The sequence below is a fragment of the Ovis canadensis genome, chromosome 5 (assembly GCF_042477335.2).
Source record: "Ovis canadensis isolate MfBH-ARS-UI-01 breed Bighorn chromosome 5, ARS-UI_OviCan_v2, whole genome shotgun sequence".
Lineage (NCBI taxonomy): Eukaryota > Metazoa > Chordata > Mammalia > Artiodactyla > Bovidae > Ovis > Ovis canadensis.
In genome coordinates, this window is record NC_091249.1 from 47,112,727 (window position 1) to 47,134,067 (window position 21,341).

At 37.8% G+C, this 21,341-nt stretch overlaps 1 protein-coding gene across 1 annotated transcript in view; it reads right to left on the reverse strand.

Moving 5' to 3' along the window:
* HSD17B4 (hydroxysteroid 17-beta dehydrogenase 4) overlaps positions 1 to 21,341 on the reverse strand; it is a 107,845-nt gene that overhangs the window by 66,207 nt on the left and 20,297 nt on the right. The window contains exons 4-8 of the mRNA XM_069591700.1: positions 11,322 to 11,381; positions 9,463 to 9,484; positions 9,310 to 9,356; positions 7,736 to 7,820; positions 6,409 to 6,596 (exon numbers count right to left, since the gene is read on the reverse strand). Coding sequence (XP_069447801.1) covers positions 6,409 to 6,596; positions 7,736 to 7,820; positions 9,310 to 9,356; positions 9,463 to 9,484; positions 11,322 to 11,381 — 402 coding nt within the window. The remainder of the gene's footprint in view (positions 1 to 6,408; positions 6,597 to 7,735; positions 7,821 to 9,309; positions 9,357 to 9,462; positions 9,485 to 11,321; positions 11,382 to 21,341) is intronic.

A 21,341-nucleotide genomic window follows, 5' to 3' on the forward strand; every position in this document is an offset into this window, starting at 1 on the left:
CACTCATTATCAGAGAAATGCAAACCAAAACCACAATGAGGTACCATTTCATGCCAGTCAGAATGGCTGTGATCCAAAAGCCTACAAGCAATAAATGCTGGAGAGGGTGTGGAGAAAAAGGAACCCTCTTACACTGTTGGTGGGAATGCAAACTAGTATAGCCACTATGGAGAACAGTGTGGAGATTCCTTAAAAAACTGGAAATAGAAATGCCTTATGACCCAGCAATCCCACTGCTGGGCATACACACCAAGGAAATCAGAACTGAAAGAGACTTGTACCCCAATGTTCATTGCAGCACTGTTTATAGTAGCCAGGACATGGAAGCAACCTAGATGTCCATCAGCAGACTAATGGATAAGAAAGCTGTGGTACCAAAAAAAAAAAAAAAAAAAAAAGCTGTGGTACATATATACAATGGAGTATTATTCAGCCATTAAAAAGAATACATTTGAATCAGTTCTAATGAGGTGGATGAAACTGGAGCCGACTATACAGAGTGAAGTAAGCCAGAAAGAAAAACACCAATACAGTATATTAACACATATATATGGAATTTAGAAAGATGGTAACGATAACCCTGTATGTGAGACAGCAAAAGAGACACAGAAGTATAGAACAGTCTTTTGGACTCTGTGGGAGAGGGAGAGGGTGGGATGATTTGGGAGAATGGCATTGAAACATGTATAATATCATATAAGAAACAAATCACCCGTCTAGGTTCGGTGCAGGATACAGGATGCTTGGGGCTGGTGCACTGGGGTGACCCAGAGGGATGGTATGGGAAGGGATATGGGAGGGGGGTTCAGGATGGGGAACACATGTATACCTGTGGCGGATTCATGCTGATGTATGGCAAAACCAATACAATATTGTAAAGTAAAAAAAAAAAAAAACAAATAAAAAAAAATAAAATCTCAAAAAAATAAATAAATAAATGAAAAAATAAACTGACCTACAATAATTCTCTTCTTTTACAGAAGAGAAAACAGGTCTAGAAAGATTAAGCTACTTGTCTAAAGTAGATCTTATTCTCCCAATATCTTTCAGTAGAGTTTGGTGGACATAAAGACACTACATTAAACACTGACTTAACTTCTCTAGAGGTACTGCTAAGTCACTTCAGTCGTGTCCAACTCTGTGCGACCCCATAGATGGCAGCCCACCAGGCTCCCCCGTGCCTGAGATTCTCCAGGCAAGAACACTGGAGTGGGTTGCCATTTCCTTCTCCAATGCATGAAAGTGAAAAGTGAAAGTGAAGTTGCTCAGTCGTGTCCGACTCTTTGCGACCCCATGGACTGCAGTCCACCAGGCTCCTCCATCCATGGGATTTTCCAGGCAAGAGTACTGGAGTGGATTGCCATTGCCTTCTCCTCTCTAGAGGTACAGACATGTCCAAACTAATGGAAATTACATTCTCTAAGGAAAGCGAATTTAAAAGCTATAGTTTTCAATATTTTCTTGAAGACTTGCTGCTTTCCCAAGAAAGTCTACAGTTGATGGCAAAAAGTGACTAAGGTAGAAATCTAGCAAAGAAATGATAAGCATAAAAATCTCAACAGTGGTTATCTCTTGGCATGAAGCAGAGGAAAAGACGGTATAAAGTTAGATGCAAGTAATGTTTCAGTTCTTGGGCTGAGCAGCAAGTTCATGACTGTGATTACATTTTGATGCTTTATTTCTTACCAGTAACATAAGCTGTTGTGCATATATATGTATGTAGCTGTTGTGTGTATGTGTGTGTATATATATATATGCTTAAAAGGGAGAAAAAAGTGAATTGTATCTCTTCATCATATAATCTAGTTATGTAACAAGAATTCCTTCAGTAAGATATGAGAATATAGAGAGTTTTTAAATAAGGCTTTTTTAAATGGCCATGTTGACAAGGAAAAGGAAAAAAATTAGATCTCAGGTACAAATAACTATTCAACACTAAAGCAAACTGGTTAGGCACAGCTCTTAGAAAAAGCCAGTGAGTTCTAAAACGAATGGTAGCTCAAATGCAGAAGGTAAAATGGTACTGTGAATAAGCATTTGTATTCCATGAAGGGATTGGCTACCCACTCCAGTATTCTTGGGCTTCCCTTATGGCTCAGCTGGTAAAGTATCCACCTGCAATGCAGGAGACCTGGGTTCGAACCCTGGGTTGGGAAGATGCCCTGGAGAAGGGAAAGGCTACCCACTCCAGTATTCTGGCCTAGAGAATTCCATGGATTGTATAGCCCATGGGGTCTCAAAGAGTCAGACATGACTGAGCCACTTTCACTTTCATTCCATGAAGCAGCTAATTTTAAAATAGTTTCACTCATCAATTGTTTTGTACTGTTTCGCAAAAGCTACTTTTAAAGTATTATAGATACTTTCTTTTTAAATCATATGTTAAAGCCAGAAGTATCAGAAACTATACACAGTTTTACACCAGTCAAATATTCTATTTATTATATAACCAAATAAATCAGCATTTATTGAAGATTGAAGGCAGGAAGTGGGAAGATTGAAGGTGGGAAAGATTGAAGGTGGATGGCATCACTGACTCAATGGACATGAGTCTGAGTAAACTCCAGGAGTTGATGATGGACAGGGATATCTGGTGTGCTGCAGTTCATGGAGTCACAAAGAGTTGGACACGACTGAGTGACTGAACTGAACTGACTGAAATCAGCATTGGCTCTCAATCATACATTTAAATTTTTTAATTTAAAAATTTATGTTTCATGTTTTCAAAAAATAAAGTTGGCAGACTCCCACTACCTGATTTCAAGACTTACTCTATAGTAATCAAAACATCATGGTATTAGTAAAAGGACAGGCCCATAGATCAATACAGCAGAACAGAGAATTCAGAAATAGACTTACACATATGTGATCAGCTGATTTTCGAGAGAAGAGCAAGGGCAATTCAAATCAAGAATGAGGAACAGTCTATAGAATAGGTGAACTGGTAGTTCCTTCAGCAAATAATTGGCACTTTTTTTTAAAGGAGAATGAACTATTACATGTTAATGAAACTGAAGAGAAACAGTAACAAAATGCCTATGAGCTCTGTTTAGATCCTTGGGGAATAAACCAACTCTAGAAAGATCTACCTGCCAATGCTAGAGACACAAGAGATGTGGGCTCTATCCCTGGGTCAGAAAGATTCCCTGGAGTAGGAAATGGCAACCCACTCTAGAACTCTTGCCTAGAAAATTCCATGGACAGAGGAGCCTGGTGGGCTACAGTCCATGAGGTCACAAAGGGTCAGACATGACTCAGTGATCGAGCACGCGCGCGCACACACATACACACACACACACACACACACGCACAGTAACAAAATGCCTGTGGTTTTGTTTAGATCCTTGTAGAATGAACTAACTCTAAAAAGATACTTTTTAGGTAACTAGGAAGCTTTAATATAAACTTAGTATTAGACAGTGTTAATGAATTATTAGTTTAGTGTGATACTGGCATTGTGGTTATAATGTCCGTATCTGATAGAGAGACACATTTCCAAGTATATATTAGGTGAGAAGTAATGCCTAAGATTTGCTTTGAAATATCACAGAGAAAATGGGAGAGGGTAACAAAATAAGTCAATAAAATAAAATCATTTTGAAATATGCCCAGAGCATTCTGTTCTCCTTAACAAAGGCCTATCCTTAAGGGAAACTATCAGAGCTTCAATTAGACTAGTGAAGCCCCTCTAGTCTCCTGTCTCAAATAAAGGAGGTGAGGGGGGAAGGCTAAGAAACTCTTCTAAAAGTCAGTGTAAAGGGGCTTTGATCTTCTAAAAAAATGGAGATGTAACTATAAGATTAGAGAACACACCCCCTCCCATTAACTTACAGTCACTTCAACAGGGCTCCAGTATAACAACAGCAGACTACAACTGAGAGAGCTGCAAACATACACACTCTTTAATAAAGGGTATCTAAGGAAACCCAAAGACAACAGGGTACACAAAAACAAGGACAAAGAGGAAAATGTAGTTTCTGACACCAACAGCTACAGCAACCAATAAACACAATCTAACTCCTGGCCAGACAAACATAAAACCTCACAATAAAGTTCAACATACCACACTTTCTATCTACTCCCTCAACACATCATGTTCCGTTTTCAACAATTTCAAAGCCTGCTAAAAGACAAGAAAAGCACAGGCTGAAGAGACAAAGCAAGCATGAGAACCAGCCTCAACAGACTTCCCTGGCAGTTCAGTGGTTAAGATTCTGCACTTTCACTACAGAAGGCATGAGTTCAGTCCCTGATTAGGGAACCAAGATCCCACATGCCACACAGTGCAGCCAAAAAACAAAACAGAATCTCAAACCAGAGATATAGCCTCAAATATAGCAGAGATTTTGGAATTATCAAATCCAGAATTTAAAATAACTGTAATTAACATGCTGAGGGCTCTAAGGGGAAAAAGTGGACAATTTATAGGAACAGATGACTACTATAAGCAGACAGAAGGAAATGCTTTGGAAAAAAAATCAAAAGGAACTGCTAAAACACAACGTAACATTCTGAAATGAAAAAAAGAATCAGTAAGCCTGAATATATGTTACCAGGAACTTCCCAAACTGAAATGAAATACAAAGAGAAAAAAGAAGGAAAAAAAGAACTGTGGTATTGTGTAACTATAAAAGATAAATAGGCAAATAATGGGATACCAGAAACGGAAGGAAAAAAGAAAAAAAAATAAAAAGGAAGAAGAAATAGTTGAAGCACTGATGGCTGAGAATTTTCCAAAGTTAATGACAAATACCAACCATAGATCCAGGAAGCTCAGAGGATATCAAGTAGCATATAGCAAAAATCTACATCTATTATTATGCATACTATATTCAAACTGCATAAAAACAAGGAGAAAATGTTGGAGGAATACAGAGGGAAAAAAACATACCTTATGCATAAAGAAACAAGCAAAGAATTATGTCAAACTCTCCTTCAAAAACCATGTTAGCAATAGAAGAGTGGAGTGAAATATTTCAAGGGCTGAAAGAAAAAAATTACAAACCCAGAATTCTGTAGCAGTGAAATTATGCTTCAAAAGTGAAAGAGATTAAGAGAATTTTAAAAACTTGTTATACATGGGGAAAAAATATTTTGCAAAACACTTATCTGATTAAGAACTTGTTTCTAAAATCTGCAGGGAACTCTTACCACTCAACAATAAGAAAACAAAGAGTCCAATTTAAAAATGATCAAAAGATATGAACAGATACATCACCATAAAAGACAAATAAATGGCAAAGAAGCACAGGAAAAAATATACATCATGTGTCATTAAGGAACTGAAAATTAAAACAGTGAAATACCATACATACCTATTAGAAGAACTAAAATGCAAAAGACTTAACAATAATAAATGCTGGCCAAGATGTGGAGCAACAAGAACTCTCACAGACAGCCAGTGGCAATGAAGCACGATACAGTCATTTTGGAAGACAGTTGGAAATTTCTTACTAAGCTAGTGTTACCATACAATCCAGCAATTGTCCTCCTAATATTTAACAAAATGAGATGAAAACTTCACCCACACAAAAACCTGCACACAAATGTTCACAGAAGCTTTATTTATAACTGTCAAAAATTGGAAATAATCAAAATATTCCTTGGTAGGTGAATGCATAAACAAACTGGGGCACCTCCATACCATGTAATATTATTCAGTATAAAAAGAAACTGCTTCAATCCTCTCAGACATTTGGGAGAAAGAGGAGAGGCATGAAGAGACAGAACACAGGGGATTTTCCAAAAAGTGAAACCATTCTGTATGATCTGTGATGGTGGGTACAGAACATTACACATTTGTGAAAAACCTATGTGATTGGACAACCTAAAGAATGAGCCCTAAAGTAAACTGTAGGTAATATTGAGTTGGCCAAGAAGTTCACACTGGTTTCTCCATCAGATGGTATGGAAAAACCAAAACAAACTTTTTGGTCAACCCAGTAAGAAGGGATCAGTACTGGTTCACCAGTTTTAACAAATGTAGCGCACTGACATAGGATAATAAAAATATGGGTAACTGTGTGGGAGGAGGAGCACATGAGCACTTTCTTTACTATCTGATCAATTCTTCTATAAATCATTTTTAAAAACAATCTATTCCTTTTCACATAAATTTTTAAAAATAATTATTACAAAACAGTAAGAATGCTATTACTTCATTCTGTTAAAAAAATATGTATGTCTACCTAGACAAAGAGAAAGCTTACCTCAGTGTGTTAAAATTATGGGTCATTTTTTTATTTTTCCTGTTTGTGCTTTCCTAAATTTTATATAATGAATATAAATTACACATCATGCTTTTTTAAATTGTAAGGAAATTTTTTAGTTACTCAAAAAATTAAATACTTTGGCAAAGTTCACTCCACACAGATATATGGAGAACAGCACTGAAAAATTTAAACTTACCTTCAGGCAAAACGGTTTGGGTCATCCGTGATCCAGCAGTAGGGGCAATAGTGTTACAATGAATGTTGTTTTTCTTGCCTTCCACTGCAAGACAGTTTGAAAGGCCCAGAAGACCCAGTTTTGCAGCACAATAATTTGCTTGGCCAAAGTTGCCATATATTCCTGAAGCTGATGAAGTCATGATAATTCTAAAAGGAAAAATCAATCTCTCAACATCATCTTTTCTATGTTTTAATAATGTTGCAAGTCTAAGCACTTTTTTTTCTTTTCCATTACTATTATACCTATCAAAAGAAACTCTGTATACTGGCATTGGGTTCTTAAAGTCACGATTAATATACCTAAATTAATAACAAAAGTAATCTCTCAAAATTCAACTATAAGATTTTATTGTTTTAAAAGAATCTCTGAAAAAGAAAAAAAAAAAGGGATCCCTGGTCAGGAACAAATGAATTCAAGTGTAAGAATATATATTCATTATCTACTGAAAACAACAATAATTATTTACAAACAAAAAATAAACTGCCAATTGACAAGTCAAAATCTTAGTAAGAAATATTAGATCATGAAATCCTAATTCTTTAGTCCTTATCACTTTGCTCCTTTCCCTGTCTGGATAATATTAAATGCCTCATATTAAAACAATATCATCTGAAAATCTGACCTAATCTTACTTATACTACTTAGTAGAACAAGCGAAGTAAATCATCATCTGCTTTCAGAAACTGCTAATATCAGGATACACCAGAAGTTTCCAATAAGAAAATACATCACAAGCAATTTACTTCTAGTAGATGTATGTGAACTCTAAGTTAATAAGAATAGCCTTAAAGAAAATAAGAATAGCCTTTACATTAGAGAGCAGGGAGCCACTTACTAGGTCTGTCACATCTGAGTCACACAGATGCAACTGTAAGAGTCCTACCATTCCTGGTCAATAAAGACTAACTCATGTCTGAGCAGTGCCAGTTGGTAGAAAACAACTACTCATCTCTCCCCAGTTGGTCACTGGACACACAAAATGATATTTTGGTTAGAGAATAAATCACAGCTGAATCCTCCATGTTTGTACTGCTAAAATATCAGAAAATGGCAGGAAAATCATTAATAATGAAAAGTAGGAGGTAAAAAGAAATACAAAAGTTGTCCGGCTCAGCTCATCCGTGACTGATGCCAATTTAATGGGGAAGCATGTGCCAAAACTATACTTAAAAAGCCTGTGCATATCTGGAGGTACATTTTTCAATATCAAAACAATTCTTTTCCTCTATACACAAGAACCCATACAACATCTCCAATCTCCCTTGACACCCACATACAACTCTACCTTCCAAAGTTCTGTTTCTTCATGTGATCCCATGCTGCCCGGGTCACCAAGAATGAGCCCCGCAAATGAACTCTCTGGATGATGTCTAAAATGAGGAATTTTATCATGAATGTTGTCAAAAATTAGATAGACCTATTTCAGAATCAACATTAGCAATGATTTACTTATACAAAGATATTCTTTTTTATACCTAGCATTCAAATTCAACTACTGTCACATTGTACTCTGAGTAATCATTTTTGCTTTAGTCTCAATTATATATCTAATCAATAATTCTTATCTATTTTGTCTATAAATTATGATTAGATTATTACAACTTTATCACAAATACAATGCCATCGAAATATGATGCCTGTACACACATCTAAATACAATGTCATCTTTAATATATGCCTATTTTATATAAAAGTTAATTAATACAAATACCCAAGAAATCTACATATGTAAATTAGGACTCAACACAAACATCAATTAAAGCATAATCAAAAATCATCCACTTTATCATCAAGAAATGTTTATAAAATATTCATAATATCCCTTAATCCCTATTTTTACCAGGGTTTACTAAATGAGTTAAGAGTTGAGGGGAGGAGTAGAAGAGATGGAAGAAATAGGGGGAGGCAAAGAGGGAAAAAGAGAGAAAGAGACGCCTGCTTTTAGAAATGGCAATCTAATGAACAGAAAACTTGGAAGATGACTCAGTTAGACAACTCTAGATTTAATTTTATCCTGATGAAACCACTGCAGCCCCATCAGAGCTCAAAGCAAAGCACCAAGGTAAGTCTCCTTTGCCAACAAAACTTATCTTGCTCAGCTTCTCTTTTACTCAGTTATTACAAGGGAAAGGAAAACTAAAAGCCCGTCTTTGCTTAATTCTACATCACAGAGATAGCTTGCTTCTTCCAAAAGGACTTCTGGCAATCTTTCCCAGAAACACGCTCTATAAACAAAGACATAATTCACCTCAGTTACTACGTCTGCCACTGTCTCAGATTGTTTTAGTCCTGGTAGCTAATGAAAGTAAGGACAAAAAAGAGAAAATATGGAAAAACATTTTCATAACAGTGATTGTTCACTATTTAAACTCAATTTTTCCAACATGACATTCCTAGTGAAAAATTTTCCTACTTATTAGAAGTTTCAAAATTATATCTAGACTTTTCCCACCCAGTTCTCAGATTTCCATCATTTTTAGTGCCTCACTCTTCCACAGCCTTCTCTTGCTTGAAATAACAATTATACAGCCAGACAAAAACATAAAAAGCTGTTAAAAACAACAATACTGCAAGAAAATGCTGACAATCTCTCAGAGATCAAAAAAAAAAGATGAAAAGCACAAAAACCTTTTAGATAACTTTTGCCAACAGATTTTAATTTTTTTAAATTTTTCGAATGTTTACAAATAGGTTACTCCTAAATGTTCATCATTTTCCATCATAAACCTGAAATAATCACTTACATTAGTAGAAGGAAGAATAGGAAGAAGCAAGATTTTCCTTAAGTGTGTAAGTGCATCAAGTATTAAACAGCTAAATGGATAAGTATGTTCCATAGAGAATATTAAAACATCTTACCCCAGTCTTCATCACTTATTCTACTAAATGAACGGTCCCTCAGAATCCTAAAAATTGATATTATGTTTGTTGAGATTAGAAAGTAAACACTAAAAAAAAAAAAAAACTTTGCAAATACATTACTTTATTGGAAATGAAAAAAGAAATACTCACCCAGCATTGTTGATCACAATATCTACAATATAAAAATGTCCAAGTCACATATATAAAAGCAAGCATATTAATTTGCATTTGCTTAAAACTCACATTTCTTTCAAAAGTGTTTTTCTCCCCATGGGTAAGTAGATATAATAAGCAACAAGTGTTAGCAAAACAAAATTTTATACCTATAGCAAAAAAAATCTGATTCACAAAAGCATAAGAATCACATTACATTAGTGCTTTCCTTTCAAACCTACATATCTAAACATTTTTTAGATTTTTCCGTCTCTACTTTCTGCCAAAATTCTATGAACTTATTTACAGAATTAGCAGTCACATAACTTAAGTTCTTAGAACTCAGCAGTAATCATATGCCATCCCTCAAGCAACTTCAAAATTCACAGGGAAAGTTAAAAGTTTAAAAAAATTTTCCTTGCCAATGAAGTCAAAAGTGAAACCATTAGAATTAGAAACTGACAGCCTATATGGATACACAATTGCATCCTCACTATAAAAAGAAAGGGATTGTTTTTTAAGGTTCAACCACCATCTTGTGGCTATCTTCATTTTATGACTCCAAACCTTTAGGGCTTCTATCCCTGTGTCAGACAATATGTGAACATGTCTCCCACAACTCAACCAAACATAGCTAAAAAAATATACATGGTAGACCAAAAAAAAAAGGAAGGTGAACACATTCAAACTATAAAAATGAACATTTTTCAGACTAGAAACATGTTGGGTGGTTCCTCCAGTAATTCAATAACCTTTTACAATGTATGGGATTAAATTAGGAAGATTAAACAATACATTGAAATACTTCTTAAAAATGAACTTTTATATAATTCACCTTAATTTGCAAGATACAGAATCACTCCAGGCAAGAGTACTGGAGTAAGGTTGCCATTTCCTTCTCCAGGGGATCTTCCCAACCTAGGGATTGATTCCAGGTCTCCCATATTGCAGGCAGATGCTTTACCATCTGAGCCACCAGGGAAGCCCCTATAATTACTTAGTAACTATTAAATAAGCATTATAATACTTTAATCATACCTCTGATATACATGGAGAAGGAAATGGCAACCCACTCCAGTACTCTTGCCTGGAAAATCCCATGGACGGAGGAGCCTGGTGGGCTGCAGTCCAAGGGTCGCTAAGAGTCGGACACGGCTAAGCGACTTTACTTTCACTTTTCACTTTCATGCATTGGAGAAGGAAATGGCAACCCACCAGCGTTCTCGCCTGGAGAATCCCAAGGACGGGGGAGCCTGGTGGGCTGCCATCTATGGAGTAACACAGAGTCGGACACAACTGAAGTGACTCAGCAGCTGATATATATGCCTGGAAAATCCCATGGATGGAGGAGCCTGGTAGGCTACAGTCCATGGGGTCACAAAGAGTTGGACACAACTGAGCGACTTCTCTTTTGTTCTTTCTTTCTTTCTTTCTTTCTGATATACATATATAATCATACCCCCAATATTAGGGATATGATTAAATTATAATACATTTAATAGTTATTAAGTAATTATATAATCATGTAAATTACTGTATATTATATATGTATTTTTATATATCGGGGATATGATTAAATTACTATAAAAAGAAACTTAGAGAATGCTTTTAAGTTTTTCTAAAGGCCCTTAAAATACAAAAAACAAACAACCAATTCAACACATACATGCATACAAACTGTCACCTCAAGCCCTTTGTGGAATAAGATTAGGGTATGTTAAAGAATTAACTTTTAAAACAAATCTAAAAATTTGATTACCAAGAAAGAGTTTTTAGCAAACAAAAGTAAAATAAAAATAATTCATTAGAAAGGTAGAAGCTGCTCTGTGAGTACCATAAATGTAAAGAAACATCACCTATTCTTCCAAAAGCATCCAGTGCTGTCTTCACAATCTTCTCTCCTTCTTCCACTGAATCTGAAGGAAAGGGAAATTAGGACAAAACTTCAGTAATAATCTTCACAAACGGCTTCTAAATTCTGTGGATCAGAGTACATGACGGATACAATTCATTCAACAGAATTCATTTCCAGGAAAAATACATTTATATTGTAGGCACATAACAAACTACAATATAGATGATCTATGTTACAAAAGAAATTTAGTCCCTAAGACAATTCTTTAGCCTACCAAAAAAAAAAAAAAAGGAACTGGGTAAATAACAAGCATTTGACAAATAATATCAAAGACAGCACTGTCTAATAGAACTTTGTCTTATGAAAATGCTGCTGCTGCTGCTGCTAAGTCACTTCAGTCGTGTCCAACTCTGTGCGACCCCATAGACGGCAGCCCACCAGGCTTCCCCGTCCCTGGGATTCTCCAGGCAAGAACACTGGAGTGGGCTGCCATTTCCTTCTCCAATGCATGAAAGTGAAAAGTGAAACTGAAGTCGCTCAATCCTGTCCGACTCTTTGCAATGCCATGGACTGCAGCCTACCAGGCTCCTCCATCCATGGGATTTTCCAGGCAAGAGTACTGGAGTGGGGTGCCATTGCCTTGAAAATGTCCCTATTTCTGCACTGTCTAATACAGTAGCCATGAACCACATGTGGCTACTGGGCACTTGAAATGTGGCTAGGATGACAAATTGATTATTAGTTCATTTCTACTGAATTTTAAGTTGTCACATAGGACTTCTCCTTAAGGATGCAAATGAGAATTTGAGAGGGAGGGAAAGAGGAATGTATTTAATTTGAAAAAGCATGATCAAGTCTATATGACTACATTTGGAAAACAAACCTACTGTTTTTATAATGTTGTTGTTGCTTAGTTGCTAAGTTGTGTCCAACTCTTGAGACCCCGTGGAGCCCACCAGGCTCCTCTGTCCACGGGATTTCCCAGGGAAGAATACTGATTGGGCTGCCATTTCCTCCTCCAGGGGATCTTCCCGATGCAGGTATCAAACCCACGTCTCATACATTGCAGGTAGATTCTTTACCACTGAGCCACCAAGGAAGCCCATTTTTATAATATAATACTAACCACAAAAAGCAAAGCTCAATGAAATATTATGGCCTTGTTATTTTCTGCTAATCAGCCCAGGAGAAGGGCTGATATCACCAGAGCTGTGTTTCAAATGGTCAGCTGTCAACTCAACATCACCAGTGTTTCTTTCTACTTTCTCTGCAGTCACAGGAGGAGCCAGGGCCCTTCTCCGAGGCCCATACAGTCCTGCGTTAGATCTTCCAAAAAGAGATACTCACTTAAAAGGTAGAAAAGTAGGAGACTGCAGGGGCAGGCAGTTTCATGAGGAGGCTGCAGCGTGACACTGGCAGCACATGCAGGCAGGCTCGAGAACCACCTGCCACAGGCTGAGATGGTCTCCTCCAGTCTCACTGACGTGCACTAGCCCAGACCTTCCAATGGTAAGTCTCTAACTCTCTGTATAAAACCCTTCACTCTGGGAAAACCAAGAGGGGCTTCTGTATTCCTGACTGAATCCTGACTAATATACTTTGTATATCAAAACTGAGGGGTGGAGAGAAGAGTCTGAAATTTTTATCTTTAAAAATTAGGTTCTAAAACCCCAGAATTTTTTTCTAAAGGTGAAAACACTTTTCTAGACTCTCAAAGCAGAAATAAGATACTAAAATATCTGTCTCATTATTCCCTTGAGCATGAAAAACAAATCGTATCCTATCTAAAATTTCAAAATAAAGACACAGGCAATTTACTTTTCTCCCTGGCCCACAAAAACAATCTAATTTGCAGAAAAATCACTAAACACTAGCTTTTTAAAAGTACATCTATTCAAGAAGAATACAAATACTATTAGAATCAGGTGGTCCTAAGATGGCAAAGGAATAGGACAGGGAGACCACTTTCTCCCCCACAAATTCATTGAAAGATCTTTTTAACACTGAGCAAATTCCACAAAACAACTTCTGAATGCTGGCAGAGGACACCAGGCACCCAGAAAGGCAGCCATTGTCTTCAAAAGGAGGTGGGACAAAATATAAAAGATAAAAAGAGAGACAAAAGAGTTAGGGATGGAGACCCATCCCAGGGAGGGAGTCGTGAAAAAGGAGAAGTTTACAAACACCAGGAAACCCTCTCACCGGTGGGTCCGTGGGGAGTTCTGGAATCTCAGAGGGCAACATAACCAGGAGGGAAAATAAATAAATAAATAAACCCCACAGATTACGTGTCTAACCACAACTCCCAGTGGAGAAGTAGCCCAGAAGCTCGCATCTGCCACCAGCAAGCGGGGGCTGAAAAGGGAGGCACAGGCTGCATTGCTTAGGGTAAGGACCAGGCCTGAATGCCCTGAGGACAATCTGAGGAAGCTAACATGAAACAGCAACGCAAACTGTGGGATAGCCAGAGAGGGAGGAAAAAAGAGAGAGAGAGAGAGAGAGAGAGAATTTTTCCGAAAAGCTCTAACCTAAGGCACTACCAGCCCACTCACCGAACAAAGGACTGAGCGAATACCAGAGGATAGATAGCCCGCTGCGGAACGCCCATTGCCGGCTGGAGGCAGAGAGGCAGGTGGGTGACAGCCAGAGCATCCTCTACCAAACTGCGACCAGTCTCCCAGTTGTTAACCAAGTCTTCCTGGGATCCTGGATGGTTGACATCTGCCAGGAGGGTCGCAGCCAGAGATCAGCTCCCCAGAGGAGACACACAGCACACCTGAGACGGTGCTCCCGCTGCACACCCAGGAAACCAAGAGGCTGGGACGGGGAGGTGATAAGACACACCACACACCTGGGGAGAGTGCACTCACTAAGCACCTGGTCACCTGAGCTACTCGGACCTGGGAAGGGCACAAAACGCAGGCCGACCAAGTGTGCCTTTGTGGAGTACCCGAGAACCTGAACCTGAGTGGCTTAGACCTGGGAAATGCACACAACCCAGGGCCTGCTTTAGACAGTTTCCCTGCAGAGCAACCTGGAGCCTGAGCAGTGTAGACTGGGAAAGCACACATGCTGTGAGTGGGGGCAAACCCAGTGTGGCCCAGACACTGCGAGCACGCCCCACACACGCTAGTGATATTTATTTGCATTGTTCCTCCCTCCCCACAGCACAACTGAAAAAGTGAGCCTAAATAGGTCAGGGCGGAAATTAGACACTGAAGAGACCTACAAAACAGAAGAAGCCAAAATAAACAGAGGGAACTGCTTTGGAAGTGACAGGGAACCATGTCGTTAGCACTGACTACATTGGAAGGGGCCTATAGACCTTGAGAAGTATAAGCTTGAACAAGGAACTATCTGAAACTGAACTGACCCCACACTGCCCGCAACAGCTCCAGAGAAATTCCTAGATATATTTTACTATTATCATTTTTTAAGTTTTTTAATTTTTTAAGCCCTTTATTACTCATTTAATTTTAATTTTTATAACCCATTACCTTTCAAAAAAAGACCCTTTTTTAAAGCAAATTTCATATATACTTTTTATAATTTTTGTGATTTTGTTTTTTTAATATTGTATTTTTGAGAGTCTAACTTCTACTCTAGATTTTTAATCTTTGCTTTTTGTTATTTGTTATCAATTTTGTACCTTTAAGAATCCAATCTTCAGTACCCATTTTTACTTGCTGCTGCTGCTGCTAAGTCGCTTCAATCATGTCCGACTCTGTGCAACCCCATAGATGGCAGCCCACCAGGCTCCTCCATCCCTAGGATTCTCCAGGCAAGAACTCTGGAGTGGGGTGCCATTTCCTTCTCCAATGCATGAAAGTGAAAAGTGAAACTGAAGTCGCTTAGTCATGTCTGACTCTTAGCGATCCCATTGCAGCCTACCAGGCTCCTCTGCCCATGGGGTTTTCCAGGCAAGAGTACTGGAGTGGGTTGCCATTGCCTTCTCTGCATTTTTACTTAGGAGTGTGATTACCAGCTTGATTGCCCTCTCCCCCTTTGACTCTCCTTTTTCTCCCCCAGGTCACCTCTGTCTCCTCACTGCCCCCTTCTCTTCTCTACCCAACTCTGTGAATCTCTTTGGGTATTCTGGGCTGTGGAGAACACTTAGGGAACTGATTACTGGCTAGATCTGTCTCTCTCCTTTTGACTCCCCGTCCTCTTCTTCTGGTCACCTCTATCTCCTTCCTCTCTCTTCTCTTCTCTATGGAACTCCATGAACCTTTCTGGGTGTTCCAAGCTGTGGAGAGCACACAGGGATTTGATTACTGCCTGGACTGCTCTCTCCCTTTTTGATTCCCCCTCTTCTCCTCCTGGTTACCTCTATCAGCCTCCTCCCTCTTCTCTTCTCCATGTAACTTTGAGAACCTCTCTGGGTGTCCCTCGCTGTGGAGAATCTTTTCTCCATTAACTTAGATGTTTTATCATCGGAACTGTATGGATGGAGAAGTCTTGAGACTACTGTAAGAATAAGACTGAAAACCATAGGCAGGAGGCATAAGTCCAAAACCTGAGAACACCAGAAAACTCCTGACTCCAGGGAACATTAATCAATAAGAGCTCATCCAAAAGCCTCCACACCTGCACTGAAACCAAGCCCCACCCAAGAGCCAAGTTCCAGACCAAGACACAATGCTGATTCTCCAGCAACACAGGAACATAGCCCTGAGCTTTAATATACAGGCTGCCCAAAGTCACACCAAACCCACAGACACCTCAAAACTCACTACTGGACACTTCATTGCACTCCAGAGAGGAGATCCAGCTCCACCCACCAGAACACCAAAAGAAGCTTCCCTAACCAGGAAACCTAGACAACCTACTCGTCCAACCCCACCCACAGAGAGGAACCTTCACAATAAAGAGGAACCACAAACTTCCAGCATATAGAAAGGCCACTCCAAACACAGCAATCTAAACAAGATGAAAAGGCACAGAAACACTCAGCAGGCAAAGGAACATGACAAATGTCCACCAAACCAAACAAAAGAGGAGGAGACAGGGAGTCTACCTGAAAAAGAATTCAGAGTAATGATAGTAAAAATGATCCAAAATCTTGAAAACCAAATGGAGTTACAGATGAATAGTCTGGAGACAAGGATCGAGAAGATGCAAAATATGTTTAACAAGGACCTAGGAGAAATAAAAAAAGAGTCAATCAATAATGTATAATGCAATAACAGATCAAAACCACTCTGGAGGGAACCAACAGTAGAATAACTGAGGCAGAGGATAGGATAAGTGAGGTGCAAGATAGAATGGTGGAAATAAATGAAGCAGAGAGGAAAAAAGAAAAAAGCATTAAAAGAAACGAGGACAACCTCAGAGACCTCTAGGACAATGTCAAATGCCCCAACATTTGAGTCACAGGAGTCCCAGAAGAAGACAAAAAGAAAAGCCATGAGAAAATACTTGAGGAGATAATAGTTGAAAACTTCCCGAAAATGGGGAATGAAATAGCCATCCAAGTCCAAGAAACTTGGAGAGTCTCAAACAGGATAAACCCAAGGCAAAAAAAAACAAGACAATTTGTTAATCAAATTAACAAAGATCAAACACAAAGAACAAATATTAAAAGCAGCAAGGGAAAAACAACAAATAACACACAAGGGGATTCCCATAAGAATAACAGCTGATCTTTCCATAGAAACTCTTCAGGCAAGAAGGGAATGGCAGGACATACTTAAAGTGATGAAAGAGAAAAACCTACAACCCAGATTACTGTACCCAGAGAGGATCTCATTCAAATATGAAGGAGAAATCAAAAGCATTACAGACAAGCGAAAGCTCAGAGAATTCAGCAACACCAAACCAGCTCTCCAACAAATGCTAAAGGATCTTCTCTCGACAGGAAACACAGAAAAAATGTATAAACTCAAACCCAAAACAACAAAGTAAATGGCAACGGGATCATACTTATCAATAATTACCTTAAATGTAAATGGGTTGAATGCCCCAACCAAAAGACAAACACTGGCTGAATGGATACAAAAACAAGACTCCTATATATGCTGCCTACAAGAGACCCACCTCAAAACAAGGGACACATACAGACTGAAAGGGAAGGGCTGAAAAAAGATATTTCACGCAAATGGAGACCAAAAGAAAGCAGGAGTAGCAATACTCATATCAGATAAAATAGACTTTGAAATAAAAGCTGTGAAAAGAGACAAAGGACACTACATAATGATCAAAGCACCAATCCAAGAAGAAGATATAACAATTATAAATATATATGCACCCAACATAGGAGCACTGTAATATGTAAGGCAAATGCTAACAAGTATGAAAGGGGAAATTAACAGTAACACAATAATAGTGGGAGACTTTAATACCCCACTCACACCTATGGATAGATCAACTAAACAGAAAATTAGAAAGGAAACACAAACTTTAAATGATACAATGGACCAGTTAGACCTAATTGACATCTATAGGACATTTCACCCCAAAACAACGAATTTCACCTTTTTCTCAAGTGCACACAGAACATTCTCCAGGATAGATCACATAAATTGAGCACTGGTAAATTCAAAAAAATTGAAATCATTCCAAGCATCTTTTCTGATCGCAATGCATTAAGATTAGCTGTTAACTACAGGAAAAAAAAACTATTAAAAATACCAACGTATGGAGGCTAAACAACACAATTCTGAATAACCAACAAATCACAGAAGAAATCAAAATATGCATAGAAATGAATGAAAATGAAAACACAACAACCCAAAACCTATGGGACTCAGTAAAAGCAGTGCTAAAGGGAAGGTTCATAACAATACAAGCTTATCTCAAGAAATAAGAGAAAAATCAAATAAATAACCTAACTCTACACCTAAAGCAACTAGAAAAGGAAAAAATGAAGAACCCCAGGGCTAGTAGAAGGAAAGAAATCATAAAACTTAGGGAAGAAATAAATGAAAAAGAAACATAACCATAGCAAAAATCAACAAAGCTAACAGCTGGTTCTTTGAGAAGATAAATAAAATAGACAAACCATTAGCCAGACTCATCAAGAAAAAAAGGAAGAGGAATTAAAATCAACAAAATTAGAAATGAAAATGGAGAAATCACAACAGACAACACAGAAATACAAAGGATCATAAGAGACTACTATCAGCAATTATATGCCAATAAAATGGACAACTTGGAAGAAATGGACAAATTCTTAGAAAACTATAACTTTCTAAAACTGAACCAGGAAGAAATAGAAAATCTTAACAGATACATCACAAGCATGGAAATCAAAACTGTAATCAGAAATCTTCCAGCAAACAAAAGCTCAGGACTAGACGGCTTCACAGCTGATTTCTAACAAAAATTTAGAGAAGAGCTAATACCTATCCTACTCAAAGTCTTCCAGAAAACTGCAGAGGAAGGTAAACTTCCAAACTCATTCTATGAGGCCACCATCACCCTAATACCAAAACCAGACAAAGATGCCACAAACAAAGAAAACTACAGGCCAATATCACTGATGAAGATAGATGCAAAAATCCTTAACAAAATTCTAGCAAACGGAATCCAACAACATATTAAAAAGATCATACACCATGACCAAGTGGGCTTTATCCCAGGGATGCAAGGATTCTCTAATATCTGCAAATCAATCAATGTGATACACCACATTAAAAAACTGAAAGATAAAAACCATATGATTATCTCAATAGATGCAGAGAAAGCTTTTCACAAAATTCAACATCCATTTATGATAAAGCAGGATTAGAAGAAACATGCCTCAACATAATAAGAGCCATATATGATAAACCCAGAGCAAACATTATCCTCAATGTTGAAAAATTGAAAGCATTTCCCCTAAAGTCAGGAACAAGACAAGGGTGCCCACTCTCACCACTACTATTCAACATAGTTTTGGAAGTTTTAGCCACAGCAATCCGAGAAGAAAAAGAAATAAAAGGAATCCAGATTGGAAAAGAAGTAAAACTCTCACTGTTTGCAGATGACATGATCCTCTACATAGAAAACTTTAAAGACTCCACCAGAAAATTACTAGAGCTAATCAGTGAATATAGTAAGGTTTCAGGATATAAAATTAATACACAGAAATCCCTTGCATTCCTATACACTAACAATGAGAAAACAGAAAGAGAAATTAAGGAAACAATTTCATTCACCATTGCAACGAAAAGAATAAAATACTTAGGAATATATCTACCTAAAGAAACAAAAGACCTATATATAGAAAACCATAAAACACTGGTGAAAGAAATCAAAGAGGACACTAATAGATGGAGAAATACACCAAGTTCATGGATCTGAAGAATCAATATAGTGAAAATGAGTATACTACCCAAAGCAATCTATAGATTCAATGCAATCCCTATCAAACTACCAATGGTATTTTTCAGAGAACTAGAACAAATAATTTCACAATTTGTATGGAAATACAAAAATCCTTGAATAGCCAAAGCAATCTTGAGAAAGAAGAATGGAATTGGTGGAATCAACCTGCCTAACTTCAGACTATACTACAAAGCTACAGTCATCAAGACAGTATGGTACTGCCACAAAGACAGAAATATAGCTCAATGGAACAAAATAGAAAGCCCAGGGATAAATCCACACACCTATGGACACTTTATCTTTGTCAAAGGAGGCAAAAATATACAATGGAGAAAAGACAATCTCTTTAACAAGTGGTGCTGGGAAAACTAGTCAACCACTTGTAAAAGAATGAAACTAGAACACTTCCTAACACCATACACAAAAATAAACTCAAAATGGATTAAAGATTTAAATGTAAGACCAGAAACTATAAAACTCCTAGATGAAAACATAGGCAAAACACTCTCTGCCATAAATCACAGCAGGGTCCTCTATGACCCACCTCCCAGAATACTGGAAATAAAAGCAAAAATAAACAAATGGGAACTAATTAAACTTAAAAGCTTTTGCACAATGCAGGAAACTATAAGCAATGGGAGAAAATAATAGCAAACGAACCAACGGACAAAGAATTAATCTAAAAAATATACAGGCAGCTCATGCAGCTCAATACCAGAAAAACAAACAACCCAATCAAAAAATGGGCCAAAGAACTAAACAGATATTTCTCCAAAGAAGACATATAGATGGCTAACAAACATATGAAAAAATGCTCAACATCACTCATTATCAGAGAAATGCAAATCAAAACCACAATGAGGTACCATCTCATACCAGTCAAAATGGCTACTGTTAAAAAGTCTACAGACAATAAATGCTGGAGAGAGTGTGGAGAAAAGGGAACCCTCTTACACTGTTGGCGGGAATGCAAACTAGTACAGCCACTATGGAGAACAGTGTGGAAATTCTTTACAAAACTGGAAATAGAACTGCCATATGACCCAGCAATCCCACTGATGGGCATTCACACCGAGGAGACCAGAACTGAAAGAGACACATGTACCCCAATGTTCATCGCAGCACTGTTTACAATAGCGAGGACATGGAAGCAACCTAGATGTCCATCAGGAGACGAATGGATAAGAAATGTATATACAATGTATATTGTACATATACACAATGGAGTATTACTCAACTATTAAAAAGAATGCATTTGAATCAGTTCTAGTGAGGTGGATGGAACTGGAGCCTATTATACAGAGTGAAGTAAGTCAGAAAGAAAAACACCAATACAGTATACTAATACATATATATGGAATTTAGAAAGATGGTAACAATGACCCTATATGCGAGACAGCAAAAGAGACACAGATGTATAATAAAGTCTTTTGGACTCTGTGGGAAAAGGCGAGAGTGGGAGGATTTGAGAGAATAGCATTGAAACATGTATATTATCATATGTGAAACAGATTGCCAGTTCAGGTTCAATGCATGGTGCACTGGGATGGTGCACAGGGCTGGTGCACTGGGATGACCCTGAGGGATGGGAAGGGGAGTGAGGTGGGAGAGGGGTTCAGGATGGGGAACACATGTACACCCATGGTTGATTCATGTCAATGTATGGCAAAAACCACTACAATATTTTAAAGAAATTAGCCTGCAATTAAAATAA